This window comes from Apodemus sylvaticus, chromosome 5, assembly GCF_947179515.1.
Source record: "Apodemus sylvaticus chromosome 5, mApoSyl1.1, whole genome shotgun sequence".
Taxonomy (NCBI): Eukaryota; Metazoa; Chordata; class Mammalia; order Rodentia; family Muridae; genus Apodemus; species Apodemus sylvaticus.
In genome coordinates, this window is record NC_067476.1 from 123812862 (window position 1) to 123838760 (window position 25899).

General features: G+C 38.0%; 1 protein-coding gene across 11 annotated transcripts in view; it reads left to right on the forward strand.

Annotated features, from left to right (window-relative positions):
• The window catches only part of Macrod2 (mono-ADP ribosylhydrolase 2), a 2114706-nt gene that overhangs the window by 438295 nt on the left and 1650512 nt on the right, over positions 1-25899 (forward strand). For all 11 annotated transcript variants that reach the window (XM_052183754.1, XM_052183758.1, XM_052183755.1 and 8 more), the window contains exon 4: positions 8763-8792. In XM_052183754.1, the coding sequence (XP_052039714.1) occupies positions 8763-8792 (30 nt within the window). The remainder of the gene's footprint in view (positions 1-8762; positions 8793-25899) is intronic.

Consider the following 25899-nt stretch of genomic DNA (forward strand, 5'->3'; position numbering starts at 1 on the left):
TGCGTTGACTGGAATGGTCCATAAGTTGGGCTTCTTTAATCTATTTGCTCTTTCATATATTATTTGTGAAGGAATATAGCTAATCCTCTAACATGCTACAATGTAGTTATATATGTCTTAATGTATTTGTATGTGTTTGAATTAATAAAACACTATCCTGTACTGCTTATTTTCCCAAATGAAAACATAAGGACAAGTTAAAGCCTTATGTAGTTTAAAGTAGGAGGGTCTGTGCATGGATATGATATTGATTTGTATCCTAGAGTGTCCAGTGTGTATAAACTATACATGTTCAAGAGAATTCAGATCAAACAAAATAAGATAACTTAAATAGGAGGTTTGTTTACATAGAAGTTAGGTCTAAGATTTGGGGCCAGATGTTGATTAGGATTTTAGGAAATTGGTCAAGAACCAGAGGGCTACGAAAGGCATGGCTGTTGCCACTCTAGGCCAAGGAGCTGAGGGAAGGTGTAGGTTATCAGAACCTAAGAGAAAGAAAGGCTTGTTGTAAAGTGATGCACTGTGATTAGTAACCTTCCCTCAAGGGGCATAATCTACTCAGAGTGAACCCTCAGAAGGTGAGCCAGGTCTTTCCAACCATTCCTACCAACCCATTCTTATCTTTCCCATCCTCTCATGCCTGGGGCAGGGGCAGGGGCGAGGGTGGGGGCGGGGAGGAGCTTGGCTAAACCCAGCAAGAGCCAGAGTAAGAGAAGGCATTGGACTAGGCAGAGAGCAGGGACACAGAGAATGGACTTTGCAAATTAGTGAGTGGACACAAAATAGCATACGTCTTTTAAATGAAACCTGAATAATGTGAAAGAGAGTAAACAGTGAAAATATGAAAAATACCAGTATCTATTCTCCTTAAGGACTTAATGAACCTTGGCCCAAAGATAGAACTTTAACAAAGAATCTGAAAAAGGCCTGAACCTGTCTCTACTCTCTGTATAAGTCCTTTCTACCCCTAACCCCAGTGACAGCACAGAATAGGCCAAGACAGTATGGCTAGGGAAATGGACTTCTCCAAAATGGAATGGCCCACTGCATTGCCAGGTATTAGGCTAGGTCTGGATGCTGCTAATGGTATGGGTCAGAGTGCACAGTAGTAAAGGTCGCAGCTTAAGGACAATACTGTTTCTCAGCCTATGCACGACAGTCACTTAGATCAGCACTCTTATTCTCCTGCACAAAGCTGCAGTATGATTATTATTTTTTTCAAATAATTGATAAGTAAACAGAGACTCTGAGGGTTAGCTAATCAATTGGATTTCAAGGAACTTGCTCAATGCCAACCATAGACTCTAGGTTCGGATTGAGATTTTCTGGGGTCCATCTGAACATAGTTGTACTGGAGCCCTCTCATTTTTCCTAGAGATGTGTTTCTTTTCCTTCATCTTCCATTATTATACCACATATTTAGTAAATATTTGTCCAATACTACGTATTCGAATCACATGTGGTTTGCTGATTCTGACAAATATGACCTCTGCCTTCACAGATTTTTCAACTTCATAATTGTGAGAGGAAGTCGGCCAGTCCCCTATCCTTCCCTTTACTGGTTGTTCTACTTCAATCTTCTCATTCATTTCCTATGACTGTGAATTATCATTTTGGCTCATTTACTTTGATATAAACTATGATGTAAAATAGATCTTTCAAAATAACTTTTTTTGCAGAGAGAATAAAGGGTATATAATATTACAAGGAAGACAAAATAAGAAACAAGTGAACTGTTCAAAAGTCTTTTTTTAAAAAAGGTATTAGCTGCTTTTTGTTTTTTATTAATTTAATTTTTTCCTTATTCACTTTACATCTCACTCACTGGCCCCTCCTGGTCATCTCCTCCAACCATCCTTCCCCCATCCCCTTCTGATTCTCCTTTGAATGGGTGTCCCCTTTGAATATCCTATAACCCAGGCATTCAAGTCTTTGTGAAGCTAGGAATTTCCTCTTCCATTGAGGCCAGACAGGGCAGCTCAGCTAGAAGAGCATATTCTTCGTACAGGAACAGCTTTGGGGACAGCCCCTGCTCCAGTTATTTGGGATTCACATGAAGACCAAGTAGCACATCTGACACATATGTTCAGGGAGGCTTAGGTCTATTCTGGGTGTGTTCTCTGGTTGCTGGTTGAGACTCTGAGAGCCCCAAGGGTCCAGGTTAGTTGACTCTGTTGGTCATCCTGTGGAGTTCCTATCCCTTTTGGGGCCCACATTATTATTATTATTATTATTATTATTATTATTTCTTATTTCTCCTCCTCCTTTTCTTCTTCCTCTTCTTTTACTCTTCTTCCTCCTCCCTCCTCTCCCCCTTTTCTCCCCCTCCTCCTCCCCCTCTTCTCCCTCTTTTCCTCCTCCCCCTCCCCCCTCCTCTCCCCCTTTTCCTCCCCCTCCTCCTCCCCCTCCTCTCCCCTTCCTCCTCCGTCCCCTCCTCCCCCCCCCTCCTCCTCCTTCTTCTTCTTCTTCCATATTGGCTGGGTTTATTGAAACAAATTAGCCAGCTCCCATAAAATGTATGTATAATGGTACCTAGTCAAACTTACATTTAATTAGCTAAAACTATATCATATACTCTCAGATAAAAACATCTTATAGTTTTCAAATGAAAATTGGTTTATCATTAAAAGTTTCTTATCAAATACAAGATAAAGCTACTGTTCGTTTCTGGTATTACTATAGCTATAATATTTGAACTTATGCCTCCCCTACCCCATTTGGAGATGCTGTCCATTAATTGTTTGGAAAACCCAAGATTGGACTAATCAAGTAATCCCATTTTTGTAACCGAGCCAGTATTATCATTACGGAAATTACAATTGATCCAGAACATACTGTCAAGAGGATGAGGCTGGCATAGGGATGAGGATGCCGCCCTGGCTGCTTTTGCGTTAGCTGCCTTCATTATGAACGTTAGGAGCTGCCTGCTAACACTTCTGTTCTCTTCATCATCAACTTAGCGATCTTCAGGAAGAACAGCGGTATGCAGTTGACTTTGTGCATACTCTCTGTGTACTTTTGAAATTGGGGTACACACACACATGTATACAGATGTTTGCACACATGTAGTAATGAGAAGATGGTACCATAAAATATTCAAATTGATTTTACGGCTTGTCCTCCTGTCTGACTGGTTCTAGACAAGTGTCTCTGTTATCCTTGGTCCTCTTGAACTTTTCTTTTCTTCTTTTCTTTTTTCCTTCCTTTCCTCCTCCTCTTCCTTTTTCTCCTCCTCTTCCTCCTTCTCCTCCTCTTCCTCCATCTTCTACAAAGAAGGGATTGGGTCAATTCAGCATCCTCCATGGTTGCTGAGCACCCAGAGTTAGGCTGTGAGGAAAGCTGACGAAGCAGGCGGCTGTATCTCCGCCCGTGTACTCAGTCAGGACAGTTCTGGTCTGGATTACTACATTTTGCTAACAATTCCAGCAACTCTTGTAATTTGTGGTGCCTTTGCACATCTTTATCAGCTTTTATGGGGACTTTTGTGTTGTTCTTTTGGCTTCACGGTAAGTTCCATCTTCTTCAATCCATACAGACTCTGGAATAATCAATGGCTCCTTTGACTTCTGCAGTAAGAGTAAAATGTAAAGTATTCATCATGTGTCCCTACTTGCTTTCTATATGTGAAGCACTTAAGACTATTCTTAATTTTCTTCTTGTCAGCTTCAAAGCAGGAAATCATACTGTTGGCCCTACCTTTTGGCACTCTGTAGAATTTGTTTGGAAGGTGTAAATCTATTAAAGTATAAGCTAGGAACTTTAGCCAAACTGATGGCTGCATTTGTCTGTGTGGCTTGTATTTCCACAGATGTCAGTCAAGTTAGTCACTCCTGATATGAAGTTATGTGTTCAAGAGTCAGACACGTGCTTGGGGTTTTATTTTATTTTTTCAGCACTTCCTACTCTGAACTTCAAAGCACAGGAAATAAAATGCATGTCATTATAAAGGGTGACATTTCTTTTATAATAGCATGTTTTGAATGAAATTGTTATTCTAAGTAGAGCTCCTGTTGTTGCCAACAATAATTTTGACATCTCATGTGCTCCATTGTAATAAGAAATAAGAATAAATAAACAGAGCTAGGTGGTCAGGATTCTGTTCAGATGAAAACGAGCATAATTTCCTGAGTAATACGATGAAAAGCAAACAACAGCCCTGTGCAAACACTTCTGATGAATGTTTAGAGACTGGTCTCCAGACTGATGCTTGTTTGACAAGATAGTGTACGGTGAGGTAGAAATGAAGCAAGAAAACAAATAATTACTGTGAGATAATAGACTTTATTCTTTCAGACTCGTGAACTGTAAGAAACATTCAGATGGTTTTTAAAGACTAACATCTAGGTGGGTGCTTCCAGGTCCGTGTTTTCCTGATTTGTCCCGCAAGTCTGATTATAAGCTTTTCTATTTTAATTTTTTTTTTGTTACTAATCTCTTCTAGGGGAGGCATACACACCATGAACTGTTTAGGTGAATATTTTTTAAAGGAAGAAAGTAGTTTTATATCAATTTTATTTTAAACTAAAGTTGTGCATTATTGGAAATTAGCGTATTATTTAATTATTTAAGATGATTAACCCAAGAAAGGACTGCTTACAATGTACTGCTGGAGTTTTTGGTTTAATACGCTAAATGTGAGTATTTACACACATAAAAACTTGGTAAGTTTAATTGAGAATTTTAAATTTGAGTTTAAAAGGAACAGGAAATTCCCACAAACATCAGATTCCATCGATCATTTGTATAGCGTGCAGGTTAGTTTTGTGTCAACTTGAGACAACTTAGGGTCCTCTGGGAAGAGGAAATCTGAGGTGAGAAAATGCCTCCATCCAACTGACCGGTGGGGTGATTGCTGTGGGATGTCTCAGACCCGAGTGGAAGATGCCACCAAGGGCAAATGCGTAGGAAAGAAAGCTGAGCAAACCCTGGAGAGAAAATCCTCCAGGGTCTGTGTTTTAGTTCCTGCCATGATATAAGTACTGGGTAATATTAACCAAATAACCCTTTCTGTCCCAAGTTGCTTTAGAAAGCAAGCATATATATATATATATATATATATATATATCCACCATTATTGCCAGGAACAGTTTTTCTTATTTATATTCAAATTTTTAATGTCATAAGCACTGAGAGTATCTGTCTCATGGAATCAAGTTATTTTGTTTGGAGAAAATAGTGAAGACACAGATCCTTCCAATTGCAGTGGTTCCAGTAAGCTGTGTATTCCTTCAATGTTTGACATAACTACTGCAACTTCAGTTTCGCTCCCCACACTTGTAATAATTTAGATATTTTATTTTAGAGAATTTGAAATGTACTGGCTAGTGAGTATGCACAGAGAGAAGTCTTACTATAGAAATAGTAGGGTCATATTTGTATTATTTTTTTGTCCTGCCTCTTTTCCCCACACCACAATGCTTTAGGAATAGCCCAGAGCAGAATCATCAGTCATCCTAACAAGACATTTTGATGGGTCTAGAAATATATTTCATATGTTTTAAATAATAAGCATTTTCAAATAAAGTTTAAGAGCTATGTTATAGGCCTTGGGTTTAGAGAATAAGTCTGGCCAAATATTGAATCTTCTGGATTTTAGCAAATAAGTACTTTTTATATGAAATGAGATTTAATTAAACCTGCCAATTATCTCACAATTTAAAGCATGCATTTAGAAATTATTTGTACAGAAGTAGCCACTAAGTTCAGATCTTATTTTCAAAGAGCTCCTTATTTAATTGGGATATGTATTAATTTACTAGAAATAATTAAGAAGAAATTAAATAACCTTGACCCCGCAAACACCATTTTAATTTTCTTAAAATGGAAGAAACATTAATTTGTCTGCCTAGTGAGTGTTGGATAGTAATTGAAGTGTTTTGTGGAGGCAAAGTCATATTAGAAGTCACAATAAAAATTTACTTTTCCTATTTTGGGCAATTTTACTGAAAGAAATGACTTCTATATTAGCGTTACAGATAGGCTCATCTAGACATGAACACACATTGACATAAAATGACTTGATGGTTGGCAAAGAAAAAGGAGTCTAAATCCTACACCTACTCCTACTCATCTACTGGACAAATGCCTGATTAAACAGATGGGCTCGGGATGGGGCTCTCGAAACATACAACTTCCACCTTTATTGATGAATGATAGATGAAAATAGACTCTAACCTGTTATTGTGTTCCTTGGCATGAATGATGCTTTCAGTGAAGAGCTATTGCTTATCTTTGTTATTTACTTATTGCTGGAAATACATTTCCCCTTATTAATGCATATATGAAAACTGGAAGATAGCAGATGGAAGATCAGGGGCCTGGGAAACCCACAGACAGGAAAGTCATTCTCAGTTTAATGGGGCGGCCGCAGAAACAGGTGTGTGAAGTGCCATGTGGTTTTATAAAAGCAGTAAGAATTGAGGAACTTGTTGAGGTAACCAAGAGATATGGGTTGGCCATGTAATTCATCTTCCAGGGAAGAGGAGACAAATGGGAATTCTCATCACTGTGTTCAGGCTCCTGCAGTAGACTGACCTTCTCAGGGTTGGACCTGGGGCAGGATGTTAAGCTGTAGTTTGTGTTTGTGTAATACCACATCTTTTGTGGAATACCAAAGGGGTCTGCATGTGAGTAGAAGGATGGCATCGAACAGAGTTCAGTTTCTGACTCACGAGTGGCATGTCTATTCTGCCCGTGGTTTTTTTTTGTTTTTTTTTTTATTCGATATATATTTATTTACATTTCAAATGATTTCCCCTTTTCTGGCCTTCCACTCCCCGAAAGTCACATAAGCCCCCTTCCCTCCCCCTGTTCTCCCATCCATCCCTTTCCACTTCCCTGTTCTGGTTTTGCCCTATACTGCTACACTGAGTCTTTCCAGAACCAGGGTCTGCCCGTGTTTTTGAGAAAGCACCGAGGGGAGGGAGAGCCACCATTAGATAGCCCTGTTCTTGGAAGGCCACACGAGACAGTTTGATGGTCTGACATTGACATAATGAAAGGACTTTCCAAAGCATTTGCTATCCATGCATTTTTATGATGCTCTCCTTAGTGTTGGAGTAATTAGTAAGTCATCACACATTTAGTCTAATTGAACTATGAATATGGGCACATGTCTTTCACACGATCCATTATTTATCAGTTGAATTATTAATGCTAATGACTAATAACATTTATTCCTCTTAGGTTATGGCAATGCAGGATTTATGGAATGCACACAGAAATTCAAGGAAAAGATTCCTGTTTCCTAAACAATCTATTTAATCTTTTGTTAACTTAATTTCTGTACCAAAAGGAGGAAGCTTTTGGTTGCAACCCGCTTTCATAATATTGCTTAACATATTTTTATAACATGTATAAACAGTGCCAATAATATACAAAGATATGAAATAAGGTTCAGTACATATATTGACATATTGGTAGTGAGCCTAGGATTTAATGTAAGAGCCACCTCTTTAGTCCATGCAGTGTATGCTGAATTCTAACTTAAGGTTATGTTTATACACATAAATATAACATTGTTTATTATTGCAGTCAATCATCTACAATGCAACCTTCAAAAAGGTTTATTTCTTAAGTGCAGCTCAAGTGTATTTTTCTTTAATTTTGTTCTTTGACTATTTCTTATATGTATACAAGGCATTCTGATTCCTCTCTGGGAACCTCTTGTATTTCCTTCCTATCTTTAATATCCTTTCCTCATCTCTCTCGATTTATTTACTGGATTCATGACTTCTGGTTTGATATATAACCCATTAAGTTTAATCAGGGCTATCTGTGTAGATAGATGTATGGATAGAGCTTTCTGCCATTGTCCTGAGGTAACTAGTGGACTCATAACAGATGACAATGACTCTCCATTTACCTGACAGTGTCCATAATGATTGTTTCATCAATGAAGGATTTATCATCGTGCACCTCTTTTCCAGCTATTGAAAGATGATTTTATCATCTTGCTGTTGGGTTCATTCTTGTGCATTCTCAAGCATACACCTATAGTAGTGAGGTCATGGTCACAATGATTGTGTCTCATCTAGAAGATATTTTTCCTTTTTTTGGCTCCTACACTTTTTGTGCCCCCTTTCTCACAATATTCCCATAGCCTAAGGGTGGGTGATATAAATATGTTGTTTAAGATTAATTTCATGGAACTTTCTTATATCTATTTGCCTTCCAGGAATACATAGGCTGAAATTTCTGAGAAAATAAATTTGAGAATTCACAAATCTGTTTAACATTTCTGTCTCCCTTCCAAATAGAGTCTATATTTAGAAATAAATCTGCTGCTCTTATAAAAGTTTGACTTATTTTTATTACAGCAAAATGTCCTGAGATTGTTTTGTTTGATGGTGGTTAATTTAATTTAATTTAATTCATCATAATATTTTCTTGTTATATTGTCCTTTGAAATCACTGAAATTGTCTAAGTAGCATTGTTGTATCTATACACCATAAAATGGAAAACTCAGATCAATTTAGATATAGATGGAAAATGAAAGGATTTCAATATGTACTTAATATTGTTACAAGGAAATGTATAAAAATAGCCATTTAAAGAAGAAAAAAGGAGACTAACTTGGGAAACATTAATTTTCACACTATGGCATGAGAGTGATAAAGTCTGTCCTTGTATGAAAATACTGATTTTCTGTATATGTGTTTGAATTAGATATGTGATCATTATTAGTTTCTGTTTCAACTATTTTGATACATTGTGTCTCCTGTACATTTTAAAATATAATTTCCTTTCTTTTCTTTGACAGCAAATGCCAGTCTTCTCGGAGGAGGTGGTGGTAAGTGTGGAATATGGCTTAACTTCAAGTTCATTTTCATTTCATTAATGAGGAGATGATTAGCAAGCTCTGTGATGCTACAGCAAGCTAATTTTGCCATGGTTATCACCTACAAAACTAATATTCCAGAAAATAGCTTATAACAGTAATGCTGTTCGTTGGTTTAAAGAATTATTCTTTTAACTGGCTTAAAAATATGTTCACAACTGTTTTTCTTCTTACTTTTGCTGTAAGGGACACATGCAGATGTCATCTGTTTATGTGGACACATACATAGCAGACAAGAGTAACTCCTAGTGTGAGTGCTAAGGTGGCAGTAGTTTGTAAGCTTCATCTTCTTTTTAACCATAATTGCTTAGTTTTGCTTTTCATGACTTTGTACTTAGAGATCTTAATATTCCATCTACTTTGTTAGAAAACTACACGAGAAATTACTTTTGATGCTATACTTTTTGTGTGTTAGGTAAGAGAAGAAAGAAAGTTATCAAAGTGAAAGGGGAGAGAGAGATTCCCATACTGCAGGTGTTTTAAAATGACAGAGTCCATCAGCTGTGGTTTTATCTTCAGGAATAAGCACACTTTTGTAGCTGCAGTATGTATAATATCCCCACAGGGGGAGAAAGTCTTAGGATAGACTGTCATAGTCTCTCCCTCCCCCTTTTTCATTCTCTTCCTCCTCTTCCTCCCTGTTTTGTTCTTGGTTTTCATTTCATGTAGATGGCAGGTAGGACAGTGTGTCACATTAAGGTCTTTAAAAAATGTCCTGGCCTTAATAGAAAATTCTAGTATAAATTTTATGCAGAAATTAAAAACATAATCATTGTTTCATTTGAATGGAACCTTAGAATTTGGAATGATGAAAAAGAGTTTAAAGTAGAAAGTGCTGCTTGCACTGTGGCATATCACTGCATGTCAGATGCCATTATAATGAGTGTGGGATTGAAGTTGGTTCTTGTGCAAGCAACACAAAGGAGCTACTACCTTCTAGAAGTGTGGTAATGACTTAGCAAGAATGTCTGTCAAGGGATAGAATAGTAGGGGATGAATAAGTGTCAATTTTGTCACCAGCAAATTATTTTTAAAAATATTGAGAATGAGAAATATTGAAGGTTTCTGTGACAAGCCTCCCAACCCCTTCTCCCACAAAACAGAACAAAAAAATAAACAAACAAAAAAAAAACAGATAAAGAGCAGAAGAAGAAAATCCTCAAAAATTGCAATAAGGATGCTGAAGTGTGGCTCTTCAGATGGTAGTGAGGTGGGGTGGGGTGAGGTGGGGTGGGGTGAGGGTTGGGAAATGACTCAGTCATCTTTAAGGAGCTGGCCATTGGAGTTTGGCCATATACTCTAATGAGTGAGTGTAATAGGCATGCATTTTATGAAATTACCAAATAATCAATAAAACTATTATGTTGGGGAAAATCTACCAAATTTTTTATCATATATTTTATTGTATTTTCAGAGCCTCCAAAGGGAAATTTTTTCCTTAGGGCCTAGAGTCTTGGTAATTCCTCTCTAGGTACAGAATATGAGGAAATCATTCTTAAGATAAATTGCTCATAGGAGTAATTTTCTTGCAAGACAAGTTAGTATTTTAGGAGACCTGGGTAATATGGCTAAAGTGTAAAATTAAACTAGAGTTTATAAGAACACACTTATCTACTTATGGCAACCAATTAGTTGGATGATTCATTTATTGCTTTTACTCTATTTCTAAATAGTGAGTCAACCAATTTTATTAGTTAAAATCACTTTAGCTACTTCTGATAGATAAGAGCCCCCAAACAATTACCTGTTAAAGATTAGCAATGCACTTGTGTGTCACATGACTGTGTGTTGCAAGTAGACTGGAATGGTTGTGTAACAATCCATGATATCATTGAGATCACATTCTCCCTCTGTGTCCTTTCCTCTGAACTTTCCGTTTCAAGAGCTCATGGTTTGTGAAGATTGCAGCTATTCTAGCCATCCTAAGTAGAGAGTAGAAAAAGATGAAGAAGAAAAGCAAAAACTGTGAAATGTAGCTTCAAGGATAAGTGAAGTTTCTTTTTTCTTTAAGCCAAAGATTTCTATGAAATCTCACATTATACTGAATTTGGTAAACAGTGTTTGATATTAAGAAGCAATATGCTCACTGCAAAACACTTATTCCAGACACTAAAAAGGAAGAGGAGTACAGAGGGTGAGTGAGCAGTGGGCGGTATGCAGACATTTGACATTATGAGCATGCTTCTGTCCTCAGGTGGCTCTGCCTAAATGTGTGTGTGTGTATAACTGGTCTGTGAAAAAGCAGTTGGCTAGTGACTGGCTTTATATTTTTGATGGCTCTCCTATCCGACTCGAGAAGGTACATTTAGGCAATGGTATAGCATTTAGTTGTATACCTATAGGAGAAGCAGGCCCACTCAGTTTCCCTAATGTTTACATTTTATTGTCTTCAAGAACGTGATGGCCAGATTCATCCTGGTTTGCAATGTCTGAATTGTAAACCTAGCAACTCAGTAATATCATAAAGATAAATTACAAGTGTTTAAGATGGCTGTATTCTGCTCCCCACTTAAAACAGGTTATGAAGAGGTTTAAATTTATTTACACACTTCTAGATTTGCCAAAATTGTTCTCAAATACAAACTTGATTTTTGGAAGGTTTTATTTAGCATTTGAACTTAAAGATCATTCTTAGCTTTCTCTGTACCAAATTTTGATTTGTTGATTCTATGACTAATGTTTGGAATCCTCTCCTTGATATTTGCAAATAACAGCCTGTATTTGTCCAATAAGGAACCACTATTACAGGAACTTTCAGATTACCAATGCAGATTGAATACACACATCTGCATCAGCTACCTGTTTTCAGTTCTCTCCTTCATTGTTCCTGGTATCTGCAGAGTACGTCCATACATTGGAAAAATAAATCTACAGGGCAGAAGTCCATCACCATTGCATGGTACCCTTGGATTATGCCTAGTTTTATGTCTTGTGTTTGAAGGTCAGTGAATCTTAGAAACCATTATAGCACATGCTCACTCATATTCAACACGTGAGTCTTGTATGCACAATGTTCTATTTTGGACCACATAATGAAACAATTGTCATGGACAGCTTTAAATTTTATGGAAAAGCACAATTCGTACGAATTTACAGCTAGAATTAAAGAACTAATTTCTTAGATCTATCCAAATCATTATATAATAGACAAGAACAAACATTATAATTTATGGCTTTAGATAATGTCTATTCCATTTATGCATAATTAACATAAAACTGAGCCTGATGATTGGACCAGTCCAGGATATTGTTCATGGGCTTTTCTTCCACGTTAGTCTGGCAATGAATGGAATATAGCCATTTAGAGTGATAATTCCCCATGGTGCGAATGAATGATGTCTTCTTTTTTGCATCATGATATTTGTTTGCCATTTCAATCATTTCTGCATCTGTGATAAAAACCTCTACATGAAACACTATGTGTATTCTAGTCCAATTCTATACATTATTCTTGAAGAGTCTATGCCAGATTGAGTTTTAAAAGTCTGAGAATAGGCAAGTATTTCCAGATAAAAACTAAACACTCATCCCAGGACGGAATGCATGAAAACCACTTGCCTAATATGCAAACACAGCACATTCTTTGGACCTTCCCTACCCTCAAATTCTTTTGGGTTTTTATGCCTTCTAGGTATGCCCAAACAGCAGCAAAATTCTGTGGTCCTAGGTTAGTAGCAGCTGTTTTGTGGTTGCTTCAACCTGAAGAAAATTCCTAATTCTGTTTTGCTTTTACTGACCATTTTATGGGTCAAGACAGTTTATGTGAAGTAAATGCCAAGTGTATGCTTGAGAGGAGTGAAATTATAAATCATTTTTCTTATGTAGATGTATATACTGGCTGTAAATTTATACCCACCAAAAATTTATTTCCATATACAGATACTCATATGCAAATGCTCATCATCTATTTCTGCAATTAATATTTGCTGGGTAACTACTGTGTGTACAGTATTGATTATTGATTAGCCAATTGATGCAGACTTTCCCTGTGACAGAGTTTCCAGAGTAATTGTAACTTCCCAAGGACTTATCCCATGTGGATCTTTTGAACTAAAATGATACCATGTAATAACCAGCCTAATCATCATTTGACACTTTCTGTAAAAGGGAGGATAGTTTACTTGAGAAGTATTCTCTCACACAGAATCTGAGTTGCTACTCAGAATTGCTAACCCAAAGAGCAACAGCTTTTAAGTGTGTCTTAACATGCTTGAGTCAACTTTCGTGGATAAATTCTTTACAGAAGAATGCATTATTGCTACTATTATTACTACTACTAGTAGTAATAGCATTGTGCTTAGTGTGTGTGTGTATGTGTGTGTGTGTGTGTGTGTGTGTGTGTGTGTGTGTGTGTACTAGCATACAGGGTCCACTGTCTACCATAGGTCCTGGGGAATGGACCCCATGTTGGCAGAAATGTACAGTGAGTACCTGTATCTGTTGAGCTATTTTGTCAGCTCATGCATTGCTTGTTAACCATTCACAAGAGAATGCATGCCCTCTCACCTTTCTTCTACACACAGAATGGATTACCCTGTACATATTTTACTAAATTGTTCAAAATTCCTACCTTGTTTCTGTATTTCATTGTATATCATACATTTATACAGTGATTCCTTAATTTATGCATACGAGTAACTCTCTACATGTACCTAGGCCTCAGTCATGCTGGGAGAAATCTAGGATAATGGTTGGGAGCCAGGAACCAAGGCCACTTAGCAGTGGGCAGGGTATTGATGCTTGCCCATCAGGAGTGAGTGAAGCGTGGCTAGTAGTGAGATCACCAGCTGCTCTGGACTCAGCAGGCAGAATGTCCCAGCCTTGGGCCTGGGGGAATAGTGGCAGTCTCTCCAGCCCTGGAGAGCAGCAGGGCAAGAGACACTGAGAAGCTGTGGCATTTTGTTTAGGCAGGGAGCTGTACAAAGGGCTGTTAAATCATACAAAATTTGGTTTAATTTTAGACTGCCTCAGGTGGCATCTATCCTAGGCACTGCAGGGTGTCCAGTCTGCTAGAGTAGACTGGAGGGTCTGGTTGTGGTGGAGGAAGGGGGAGGGACAGAGATCAGGACCCAGGACAGGTCTGAGAACATTCACTTGTACATCATTCCCAGCCTATTTTTAGTTTTCTTCTTTTCTCCCCTGCCTCGCTTCTAGTTACTCGTTGCTTCTCGCATGCTCATCTGGACATTAAGTAGTAAAGAGTCTTTAAAACTAAGCACAGTCAAACTTTCTCTATTTACACAATAAGAATTTTGAAAACTAAACATATTTGGCAAACAGAACACAAGAAACAGGAATACAAGTCAATAATTTGGAGTAGGCAGAGAAATCTTGCCAGAAGAGTTATGCTGCAAAAGGTTGGACTTTTCCAGGAAGAGAGTGGCTGTATCTCACTTGAGTCTGCATCACAGTATGTGAAATTTTGTCTTGCTTCCTTTGGCTTGCCTTCTCGATGTTCTGCTGTCTGGACCTACCTTAGGCAGTTCCTGTCAACAGTCTCGGGATGGTGCTTCAGGTGGAGTGAATGTGTTAGGACAGAACTGGAGTCCCGGGTTCTGGTAGTGTTGGCAGGGAGCTGTCATCAGAGCCACCTGTGCATTCTGGTGGACATCAATGGACTGCCCACCCAAGCTCACGTCAGCCTGCTTAGCGTCTATCATCTAGGCTCCATCTGCAAACCCAGCTTATGTCATGTCAGTTGGAAGTCTGACCTGAGCTGGTTGCTCTTCTCATGCCTTCCATTTGTCCAAAGGACTTGCAAATATTCTTACTAGAGAAGGGAAATGGGGAGAGGAGTTCAGTATTGAGTCACCTGTCTACCTTGTTCCTATGTAATGTCCATCCCATCTCTAACTCTGGTTCCTGAACTCCCACTGTGAACAGATTAAAAAGTGTAAGGTCATTTATATTTACTGTGTACCTGCTTGTCTTCAAAGTGGAATTCCCCAGTTTTCAGCCCTGTTGAGAGCGCTGTGCATGCAGATCCGGTGCTCTTTCTCTCTGTAGCCCTGGGTAAATGGTCCTGGATAGGGGTAAACTTCCTGAGAGCAATATAGTTCTTTTTCATCTTAACAGTCCTGACAGCTTATATAATACAGTGAATGCTGAGAAAATATCACTGCTTCTCATCCTGGATTATCAAGCTATTTATGTATTTTGGATTTGTTTGTTTTCCTTTAGAAAGTCAATCTGTCTGAGTAATACTCTGAAGGAAAAAAAAAAACAAACCTTAAAAAATATTAAGGAGCTAACCTGAGGATTCTGTGTGTATTTTCATAGTAATTATTTCTAATCATTGCATTATCTTTTGTGTTTGAAAGAACTTGCAAAGGCAGACTCACACAACTTTTCGAAGTATATTTTCTTTACATGACAAATACAGAGGACAATGCATATTTGTATAGGTAGAAGAATTAAATCTAGGGTGTTTAAATTCCACAGAACACATGGAGAGAAAGGTATGCTTCAGTCATGTTTCACCAAATAGCAAGTGATTTTGGTTATAGCTTCGTTTTTTTCATTTTTTTTTTTGTTGTTGTTGTTGTTTTTCTTTTGTTTTTAATAGCTGGACTTTTTGAATAAGTTTTTTTTCTCTTAACCTATCAATCTAAGCAGCCTGTCATTGACATGTTATTATTAATATATGCAGGTTTGAACATTGTTGAAAATGCTGTCTTTTTCCCACTGGATGGTTTTAGTTCCTTTGCCAAATATCAAGTGACCATAGGTATGTAGGTTCATTTCTTGGTCTTCAATTCTATTCCATTGATCTTCCTGCCTGTCTCTATACCAATACCATACAGTTTTAAAGCTGGTACAACCACTCTGGAAATCAGTCTGGTGGTTCCTCAGAAAACTAGACATAGTATTACCTGAGGACCCAGCTATACAACTCCTGGGCATATACCCAAAAGATGTTCTAATGTATAACAAGGATCCATGCTCCACTCTGTTCATAGCAGCCTTATTTATAATATCCAGAAGCTGGAAAGAACCCAGATGTCCTTCAACAGAGGAATGGATGCATTTATACAATGGAGTACTACTCAGCTCTTAAAAGCAATGACTTCATGAAATTCTTAGGCAAATATGTGGAACTAGAAAATATAAGAGATAACTCAACCACAAAAGAACACACATGGTATGTACTCACTGATAAGTGGATATTAGCTCAAAAGCTCGGAATATCCAAGATACAATTCACAGACCATGTGAAGCTCCAGAAGAAGGGGGACCAAAGTGTGGGTGTTTCAGTCTTTCATAGAAGTGGGAACAAAATGCTCAAGGGAGGAAATATGGAGACAAAGTGTGGAGCAGAGACCGAATGAAAGGCCATCCAGAGACTACCCCACCTGGGGATTCATCCCATACACAGTCACCAAACCCAGACACTGTTGTGGATGCCAACAAGTGCTTGCTGAGAGGAGCCTGTTATAGCTATATCCTGAGAAGCTCTGCCAGAGCCTGACAAATACAGAGGTGGATATTCACAGCTAACCATTGGACTGAGCATGGGGTCCCCAATGGAGGAGTTAGAGAGAAGACTGACAGAGCTGAAGTGGTTTGCAATCCCATAGTAAGAACCACAATATCAACCAACCAGTACCCCTAGAGCTCCCAGGGACTAAGCCATCAACCAAGGAGTACACATTGGCTCCAGCTACATATGTAGCCAAGGATTGCCTTGTCAGACGTCAATGGGAGGAGAGGCCCTTCGTCCTGTGAAGGCTTGATAGATGCCACAGTGTCCAAGAATGCCAGGACAGGGAGGCAGGAGTGGGTGGGTATGTGGTTGAGCACCCTCCTAGAAGCAGGGGTAGAGGGGATGGGATAGGCACAGGGGAACCTGGAAAGGGAATAACATTTGAAATGTAAATAAAGAAAATATCCAATAAAAAAGAAAAAAATGCTGTTAATTAATTCCTTCAGAAAGTGCTTAAATTCATAAAAAGTGAAGATAGGAATTTAAATTACTAATATACTCAAATATCAAAAACAACAAGAGCCATCTTCTGGGTTGTAGTAATTCATGAGCAAAACCCTGGGCTCTTATGTGCACTCCTACTGTGCTTGGCTAACTATGGGACCGGACTTACTGGGAGTACAAGTTCACATTTCAAGGCTAAGTATTTAAAATTATAAAGTACTCTGATAGGCACCAACATACATGTGCACACACACATACACACACACAATTACACCTTCATAAGCATGGACACATCTAAAGATACACATACTTTAACACACATTTACACACACTCACACACTTACATAAACTTAAACATTCTTATACACACACATAATTACTCTCACACTTACACACACACTTACACACACACACACACACACACACACTCACACAGTCCTGACTGCATAGCAGTTGTTGCTAGTCCTTGAGCATCTGTGCTACAGTCTAATCTCTTCAAAACCACAAAAGGGAAATTTTTTTTGAATTCCTGTTTTAAATATCTCTCACTTATCCCCTAAATGTCTAAATATGCACGGGGTGGGAAACATAAGTGCTGATAAAATCTTCTGCTTAAAGCCCATTGTGTTCTGGGACAACTAAATCCCAGCACCCTGCAGCTTACGGTATTTGATGTAGTTTTCCAGCAACAGAACGTGGGGAATGTTCAGGGGAGCAGCTTATGAACTTACTTGCCTTTGGCATTGTTGAGGATGATATTTCATTCTTCGACGTGTCTTTCATTTGCTCCTCAAACATTTCTTAGCCAAGGACAGAGCTGTAGCAGTCCTCATGGTGGGACTGTCCCCTATGAGTGTACTAGATCTCTAAGATTTCACCAGATTTGCTTCCATTGAGAACTGCCTAGATTAATCTATCAGGACAGCCTCTTGGCAAAAGGTGTTAGGTTTTGTTTTTTTTTGTTTTTTTTTATGAGTTAGGACAAATTCATTATTTTGCATACTAGTTTTCACCTCTGGAAAGATGATTATAATGATACCAAACTACTTCACTGGGGTGGAATAACTAATTGCTCATTGTAAAGTGTTTTTTAAATACAAAGTGTGAGATAAATGGTTATTACTGCAGTTGTCATTATTATCATTATAGTGTAAGCGTGAAAGATGAAAGGTGCTGGATAATTGCACGATATGGCAGTGCTGTATTCAAATAAAGGGGAATAACCAGAATTGTGGGGTAACAAAGCTTACAGTACACACATGTGGTAGAGGAGAGTTTCTTTTATAGAAAAATAATACAGATAATTAGTAATTACCTACAAATAAACCCAGGGATTTTATATATAGAGATAGATCCAGAGAGAAGGCCATTCCAATAGCAGTTCATTTGATCTATGCAGTAGATGTTTTGAAGAGCCTTTATTTTTAAACATGTAAATGTATAGAGAATAAACTAATTATGTACTAGAGAAAGGGGTTTCCAGGTTGCTAGGCCAGAAGAAAGAAACCTAAACATAGATTGCTTTGGGCCTGTCAGTTAAGGTACAGTAAAAGTACCAATAAAAGACTATTTCATATTTCAGAACATACTTGATACCAGGGAGAAACAAGGCATCCAATAGAAAAGGACTGCTAATTATCAGGCTGCGAGGTCTGAAAACTAAGATGGAATCCAGCAGGAGGTACTGAATATGTTAGCAACGGTGGTGGTTAACCTTGGAGGAAGCAGGGAAAAGGAGGTGTCTTCATAGGGCACCTGATCGCCCCTATAAGTGACATCAAAGGAGATGCAGACAGACTAAAGACTGTTGGGGTCAGTGTCCAGATAGCTCTAAGATGATGGTCTCACTACAAATCCAGTTCAGTTTCATACTCGGAAAATCTCAGATAATGGAAACCTAAGGTGCTCAGAGTACTTATATAGAATGAGTGACTGACTGGTGATTGACAACGGAGATAGCCTGAAATTTTAGTACCATTGAGGAACCTAGGATTTAAAAGTTAAAAAAAAAAGGCTTAGCTATTTGAGACTATTTATCATAGGACAGACATATTTTATCTGAAGCAAGTTACTATATAAGCAGCCTCCAAGTTCCCAGTCAACCAATTCCAGAGGAAAAATCAGTGTGTTCCAGTATTTCTGTGATACATACCCAGATTTTGTCTAAGTGCTTGCAAAGAGTGAATAGTACGTGATCAATATTCAAAGGGAAAGCAAGACAGTAGAATATGATGGTGATTTTCAGAGGGAGTGGATTTTGAGCTTCTATTTGAAAATGTGAAAATGTCCAGGAGATGGATAGTTATCACACTGCACAGTAGCAGGAGGGAATGCTCATAACATTGCTGATCTGTTTACTGGTCAAAGTTGTAAATCTTATGAAATATCTGTACATACATAGACTTAGGTAAATAACAAGGAAAGGGCATACCAAATCTGTCATGGAGTAATCCCAGATATTACTATTAGATTAAGCTTATGAAGAATTCACAACATTGTATCAATAATATAATAATTTGAATTTACTAAAGGGAACCTGCTTAAAGACTTGATGGGCATAGTTTCAGTAATTACACCATGTAAGAACTGTAAACGTCCAAATTAAAAGATAAGCTGGGCCTCCTGCTGGCATAGGTCTCGGATCCCAAAGCCTTGGGAGGTCAGCAGGTCACAGGTTCAAGGCCAGCTTAGGAACTTTACTAAGGCCCTATCTCAAAATATGAAATAAAAAGATAGTTTTAGATATAGCTCAGTGGCAGAACTCCTACCTCACTTGCAAGAGGCCCAGACTATCATAATATAGATGATTCGATTGTAAAAACATTAAAAAAACCAACAAACTTTTCATGTAAAAATCACAGTAGTAAAACTACTATATTACATGCAAAAGTTTCAATATTTGAACATGAAAGGTTAAAAGTATGTCTACAAGCAATAACTATATGAGAATTAGTGTGGCTAACTTAATGAGACAAATAGTTTTTAAGTCAGCATATAGTAGAAATAACAAGGGATATTTCATAACGATGAAAGGGCCAATTCACTAAGAAAAGGTAACCATTAGCAACAAACATGAACATCTATTGAGAGAGCTCAAATCTATGGAGCCAAAACAATGGAACTTATAAGAGAAACAGAATATTCAATAATAATACTTAGAGATTTCAGTATGATATTCTTAGGACAATTTAATAATAGACACGAAAGTGGATCCTTTTTTTCAGTAATTAAATCATTGAATAATTAATGTAGACATAACATAAGTAGATATTTAAAAAAACCTATAAGTATAAATGATTGACTAACACAGCCTGCCTCTCATGTATAAAGTGATCCAGCCAGTGACTGCAGAGCAGGCTTGTTCTTAGGTACACATAGAACATTTCCAAGATGAGTCATGCAATTGACTAAGCAAGAAGATAGAGAAAGGATGACACAAACTAGCAATGTTAAGAACAAAAAAAATGGGTAGCTGTGTGGAACCCCAGCAAAAGTTAAAGAAGTCAAAATAAAATATGTTGAGCAACTTGGGCCAAAAATTAGCAAAATCGAGTAAAAATAAATCTCTCACTTCTGTTATCACATTATATATATAACATACTTTAGAATTGAAGTAATAATATCACTCTCATTTATAAAATGTTTATTCATTTATTTCTAACTTGTATCTAAAACTATTAAAGCAGAGGCAAACTGTAATATCTTATGATAAATTATTCTATATGCTATTTTGTAGTGTTTAGACCTACAAAGATAAATAAATATAGTTACTACATATTATATTTATACCATATATTCAAGAATACATTCCCATTGAAGAATAGACATGTGATAAATGTATATACATGATGTATTTACTATTTCTCAGGTTTATGTACAAACTAAATAAATAATCCCTGGCACATTATTAATAATAAACAATTATTATCAATTATTACTGTTCAGTATTAATATGGTAATTTTACAATTTTGCCATCTTGAGGTCTTAATGATTCCTGACTATTCCAGTCTGTGTTTTCCAATAGAGCAAAGGAAAGTGTTTCAGTATGCATAATCATCAGACATAAAAACTGAAAGTTTTACTTCAACCTCATACTTACATATTTAAAAAATAAAAGTCCCAGCTCTTTAGAAACATGAGAATGAATCAATATCTGACTCAGAAATCAAGGGTATTTTAGGATGCAGATTGATTTCCATAAGATACAGTATGATTTCCAGTAGCATTTTCACAGTAGCATTTCAAGTAGATTCATGGAAGCTGCTTGAACTCGCTCAAAGTTTACCTTCGGTTAAGGCGTGTGATCTCTTTAGGTCTGAGCTTAGTGATGGCAGAAAACTATATAGAAAGGAAAAAATGTTTTTGGTTATTCAAGTATTTAGAGGACTCTGTGGGATTCTTTCTTAAATGTAGATATAAGTGCTTTTTGATTTTGATAAAGAAACATGAAGACTTAAATGCTTACCCTCACAAGCCATATGACTGAGGAGGATATGTACGTTTTTTTTGTGTCTTTATCTCACCCCCTTAAGGAATCTGAGATAGACATGTTGCCAGTTTTTAAATTCTCCTCTCTGAATACTTTAGTGCCATCAAATTGGAATGACTTGGACCAGTTACAAGATTATGATGGGGATGATGGACTACTGTAGTGATTTGGAACAAGCCGTGTCCTGTCTCGAGAAGGTATAATTGGAGTGTGTTTATGATAGGCACATGATGATGCAGAGACATCAAATGGACTAGCTCATTCACCTCCTCTGACTCTCTAGTCTGCGTCACTGGTTTTTGTTTTCAAGAGGGAACAAAGAACATCTATATGATTGTACGATCTCATAAGTTCCCCTGAAATTCCTGAAATAGAACCTAAAAGAAACCATTTCTAGTTCTGTATTTTTCTACCGATAAATTTTATGGAGAAACCCTGAAGGTGGAGAGTTTGCTTTTGATACCTGAATATTACCAGAAATATCAGATAAGTAGGAGAAAGCCAGGAAAGGTGGATAAACAAGTGGATAGCAGTGCACAGCTCAGAAAGACCAGGTCCAGAGAGGTCCAGAGATGCAGAGAGAGGAGGCTGGCTTTTGTTTGTCTGATGATAACTTAAGCTACATACATGATTGCTTACAATCCTTTGAGTCATTTTGGTGCTGCAGAACGGGAGAACTTCAGAGTTTAACAATTAGTGACTACTTTTTCTTTGAGCCTGTGACATTTGGTTATCTAGGAATTCTGTTGTGATGGTGACAGAGATGAGGATTGACTGAACTGAGGAGGACTGTTTGAAACAAATCTGATAAAATGTGTGTGCATGTTCTTTTTAGAAAATGACTACCCCATGTCTGCCAAAAATATTTATAGTCTTTAAAAATTTTGCACTCTAAATGTGGCTTTCATCATAGATAACCTGAAATATTTCTCTGGTTCAGTATATAAATTCATCATTAAACTCAAGAACCCACAGTGGCAAGCACATCTGTGGAGGCCTGTCTTCTACACCATTAGCTAGACTGAACAGGGAATATTTTTCTTTTCCATAAATAGAATATGTGTATAGAAAAATTACATGTAATGAGACCTCTGAGAGTAATTTTAAGAAATTTCTAGCAAATAAGTAATCTTTTGCTCTTCGGTTTACATGACTGCCATCTGAAGGGCCTGGGTTTCCAAGAGTAGGGGAGTTCCCACCCTCAGGGACTGAGAAGATTCAGAGAGGGGGGGTGTTATTGGGGACATAAAGGTGGGGCATGAGAAGAATCTGAGTCTATGTAGGAAGCATTACACAGCACAGTGAAAGAAATCTTGGTCAGGGAAAAAGCGCAGAAGGTGGGGGAGGGAGGTACAGTCATTAAAGAAGATGCTGAATTGCTTACTTGCTCCTCTGGAAACAGACAGCGATGTATAGATGAGGCTCTGCTGCTTAGAAGCAAGAAAGTAGCTCAGCTCGGAATCCATGTTTCTTGCTGTCACTCGGGTCTGCTCTTTACCTTTTTACAAGCACATCCGCGTTCTACTCCAGAGGAAAATCTTGTCTGAAATCAAGTTTGTCCTCTCCCGTCTTGGTTTATATAGTTGTTAGAGGCAAAGATCAAAGCTGGAAAAGGGCAACTTTGAAGGGGAGACGCCTCTCCTAACTCTTGTTTAAGAATTTTTTTTTTTCTATCCTGGTTTCCTAGCAAAACTATGTCTGCAACTGGAGGTCTAAGTTGTGCCATCTGCATACATAACATCACACACAAATGGAAGCAGATGATGGAATTTCACCTAAGGTCTGAATGTGCCCAGGAAGCCTTCACAGGCTTCAAATGCCTGCTTTTATCTTATACATCGAGAAGCTCATTCAAGCCTCCAGGGCTTTGCCAACTTGGCAAGAGAGAGGGTTGGCGAGCTTCCCACACTGGGTTTCTTTTAGTTGAAGGTTTTGAAGTGGGCCTGAAGCTGGTGAGTGAGGCTGTGATGAGGGCTGTGTGGAGTCCTTGTGAGGTCTCCTGTTTGTTGACTGCGAGCTTTTCATCCCTGGGCATAAATGAGAAGCCTCACTCCTTTGCTAGGGCATTTCCCCCTTCTCTGTTCATTTTAAGCTATCTTAGAGAACTCCCAGTTATATACGAAGCTGGGAATTCTCTCGGCAAATGCCTGTTTTGACAGCGAACCTTAAAGACACATGGCAAAACTTTAAACAGGTCCTAATTGATGGAGTTTAAACACTGTATATAGTAATTAAACAGTTACATTAATAATAAAAAACCCTAAAGCACCTCTTATATTTTTTCATCTTTAATCTCCCTCAAAAATTTCCTTAACTTTAAATTCATGAATGAAGTGAAAGAAGTATAATTGCCAAGTTTTCCAAGTACTTGATACTCTGATACTCTGTTGAAAAAATTTTTTTAATTTATGTCTTAATTGGAGGTGGGGCTTGCTTTAGCAGGGAGGTGGGGCTTGTTTTAGCAGGAGCTTCTTTTGCATGTGTGGCACACATGTGAATGTTTACTGATGTGTATATTTGCATGTGTGTGGGGTATGCTTCTCATCTTTTGTTGACTGTGGATGCATGTGTGCAGGTTCACATACATATATGTACACATGTATGTTAACACTAAAAGTTGATGTTGGGTGTCTTCCTTGGTTGGTCACCACTGCATTTCTGATGTGTAGGATCTCTTGCTGAAGCTATTGCTCAGTTTGACTAGTCTTGCTAGCCACCTGGCTTGTGGTATCCCTCTGTCTGTCTGCCTCTAGAGCCTGGACTGCCAGCAGGCTTTTCTGTGAGTGCTAGTGAGCTTCACTTTGTTCTCTGAAGGCATTTTACTGACATGTGCCCTGCCTCCACACACCTCCTTCAACATGAAATTCCCAGGAAGAGTAAAACTGTAGATAAATCATTGTTGCCAAAATAAAAAGGCGAGACTACTTTAAAAACACATCAAAGACTAGAACTTTTTTTTTTTTGGATTCAGTAATACTTAAATTGTTTCTCTGTAAGTATTATTAAAATAAAGCATCATAATGGAGTGTTTATATATTGTGAAGCTTAAGTTATCTCTCTCTCTCCTTTAATGTTCCTTTACAATCAGTATGTGTTCTACTCCTCATGCAAGTTGCTTTGAAATTTCTTCTCCTATTTTTCCAAATTTTAAATTGTTAGCGTATGTGTATATATTATGTGTGGTGCAATTATTTGTTCATGTGGATATGTGTGCCTGCATGTGCATGCATGCATGGGAGTCAGAAAGTTTGTGTGCCTTTCCTCCATTGCTTTCAACATATATATTTATATTTATATTTATATTTATATTTACATTTACATTTATATATTTACATATTTATATTTACATATTTATATTTACATATTTATATTTATATATTTATATTTATATATTATTTATATTTATATTTATATTTATTTATTTTTGACATATGTTTTTATTGAACCAGAAGTTCACTGACTTTCTTTAACCGGCTGGCTAATGGGCTTCATGGACCTGGCTGTCTATCCCTGGCTTACGGGAGATGTCAGCTCAGGGATACATCCCTGTGCATCAGGCATTTACCAGCGTAGCCACTGCCTTAGCATTTTACAATTCTTTTGTGATGGTCCCTCACAGATGTAGAGTGTGCTTTTGTCCTTCTGCCTCCATTACCCTCTTTACTCCTCACTCAAAAGAAACCCTTCTTTCTTCCCCTAAGGTCCCCCTTCTATTTTCATGTCTCATTTGTTTGTCTTGTTGTTTTGGAAACCCAGTGTGTTTACTTAGGGCTGTTCACATAGGTGTAGGTCCAGTGTTATTCCCTAGAACATGGCACTTTTGCAGTGAGTGCACCACTGAACAATGGGACTCACCCTCTCCCAATAACCATTAGCGGCCAAGAGGGATGCTCAGGGACAAGTAGGCCTCAAAATTACCCACAACTCTCGAGGAATATTGACAGGCCCCATTTTATGCAGGTCTTCTGCAGATAGCCACAGCCACAAAAAACCATGAGTACGATGGTTATGTCCTGTCCAGAAGAGAGCATTTGTAGCACTTCTCCCCTTCCTCTGTCCATTATGTTCTTTATGCACTTCTTCTGCACTATTCCCTGAGCTCTGAAGGGGTGGTAGAGATGCTCCACTGGGGGCTGAGTGCTCAAGTCTTTTATGCTCTGCACTCAAGGTGGCCTGAGAGGTCGTCATTAAGTCCCTAAAAATGTACCTACAATGGGTAGAAAACCCCAGTGTGTCTATGTTGTCAGGTCATGCCACTGCCCAGACACTGCCTGACTGGGGTGATATATGTTGAGAGGACAAGCCATTTCAATATAAACAAAGAGAAACCACATGAAAGGACTCTAGTAGAATGATTGGTTGACAGAATACAAGAACTGGAAATATCCACGGACAGTAGACCACGGCTTCTACTGACCACAGGATGAATTAACAGATAGCAGTCCTGGTGAGGACAAAAACAAATATGGGAAAAAACTACCACCAAGGAGACAGTGAGCACACTGAAGCTTCACGCCAGCAGCCAGCAGTTGGATTAGGCCATAGTCATGTGCTCTTTATTCATCCAGCAAGATTTATGAAGCGCTCTCACATTGTGTGCTGGCACATTGCTAGGGAATGAGATGCAGGAAAGAAAAACAAT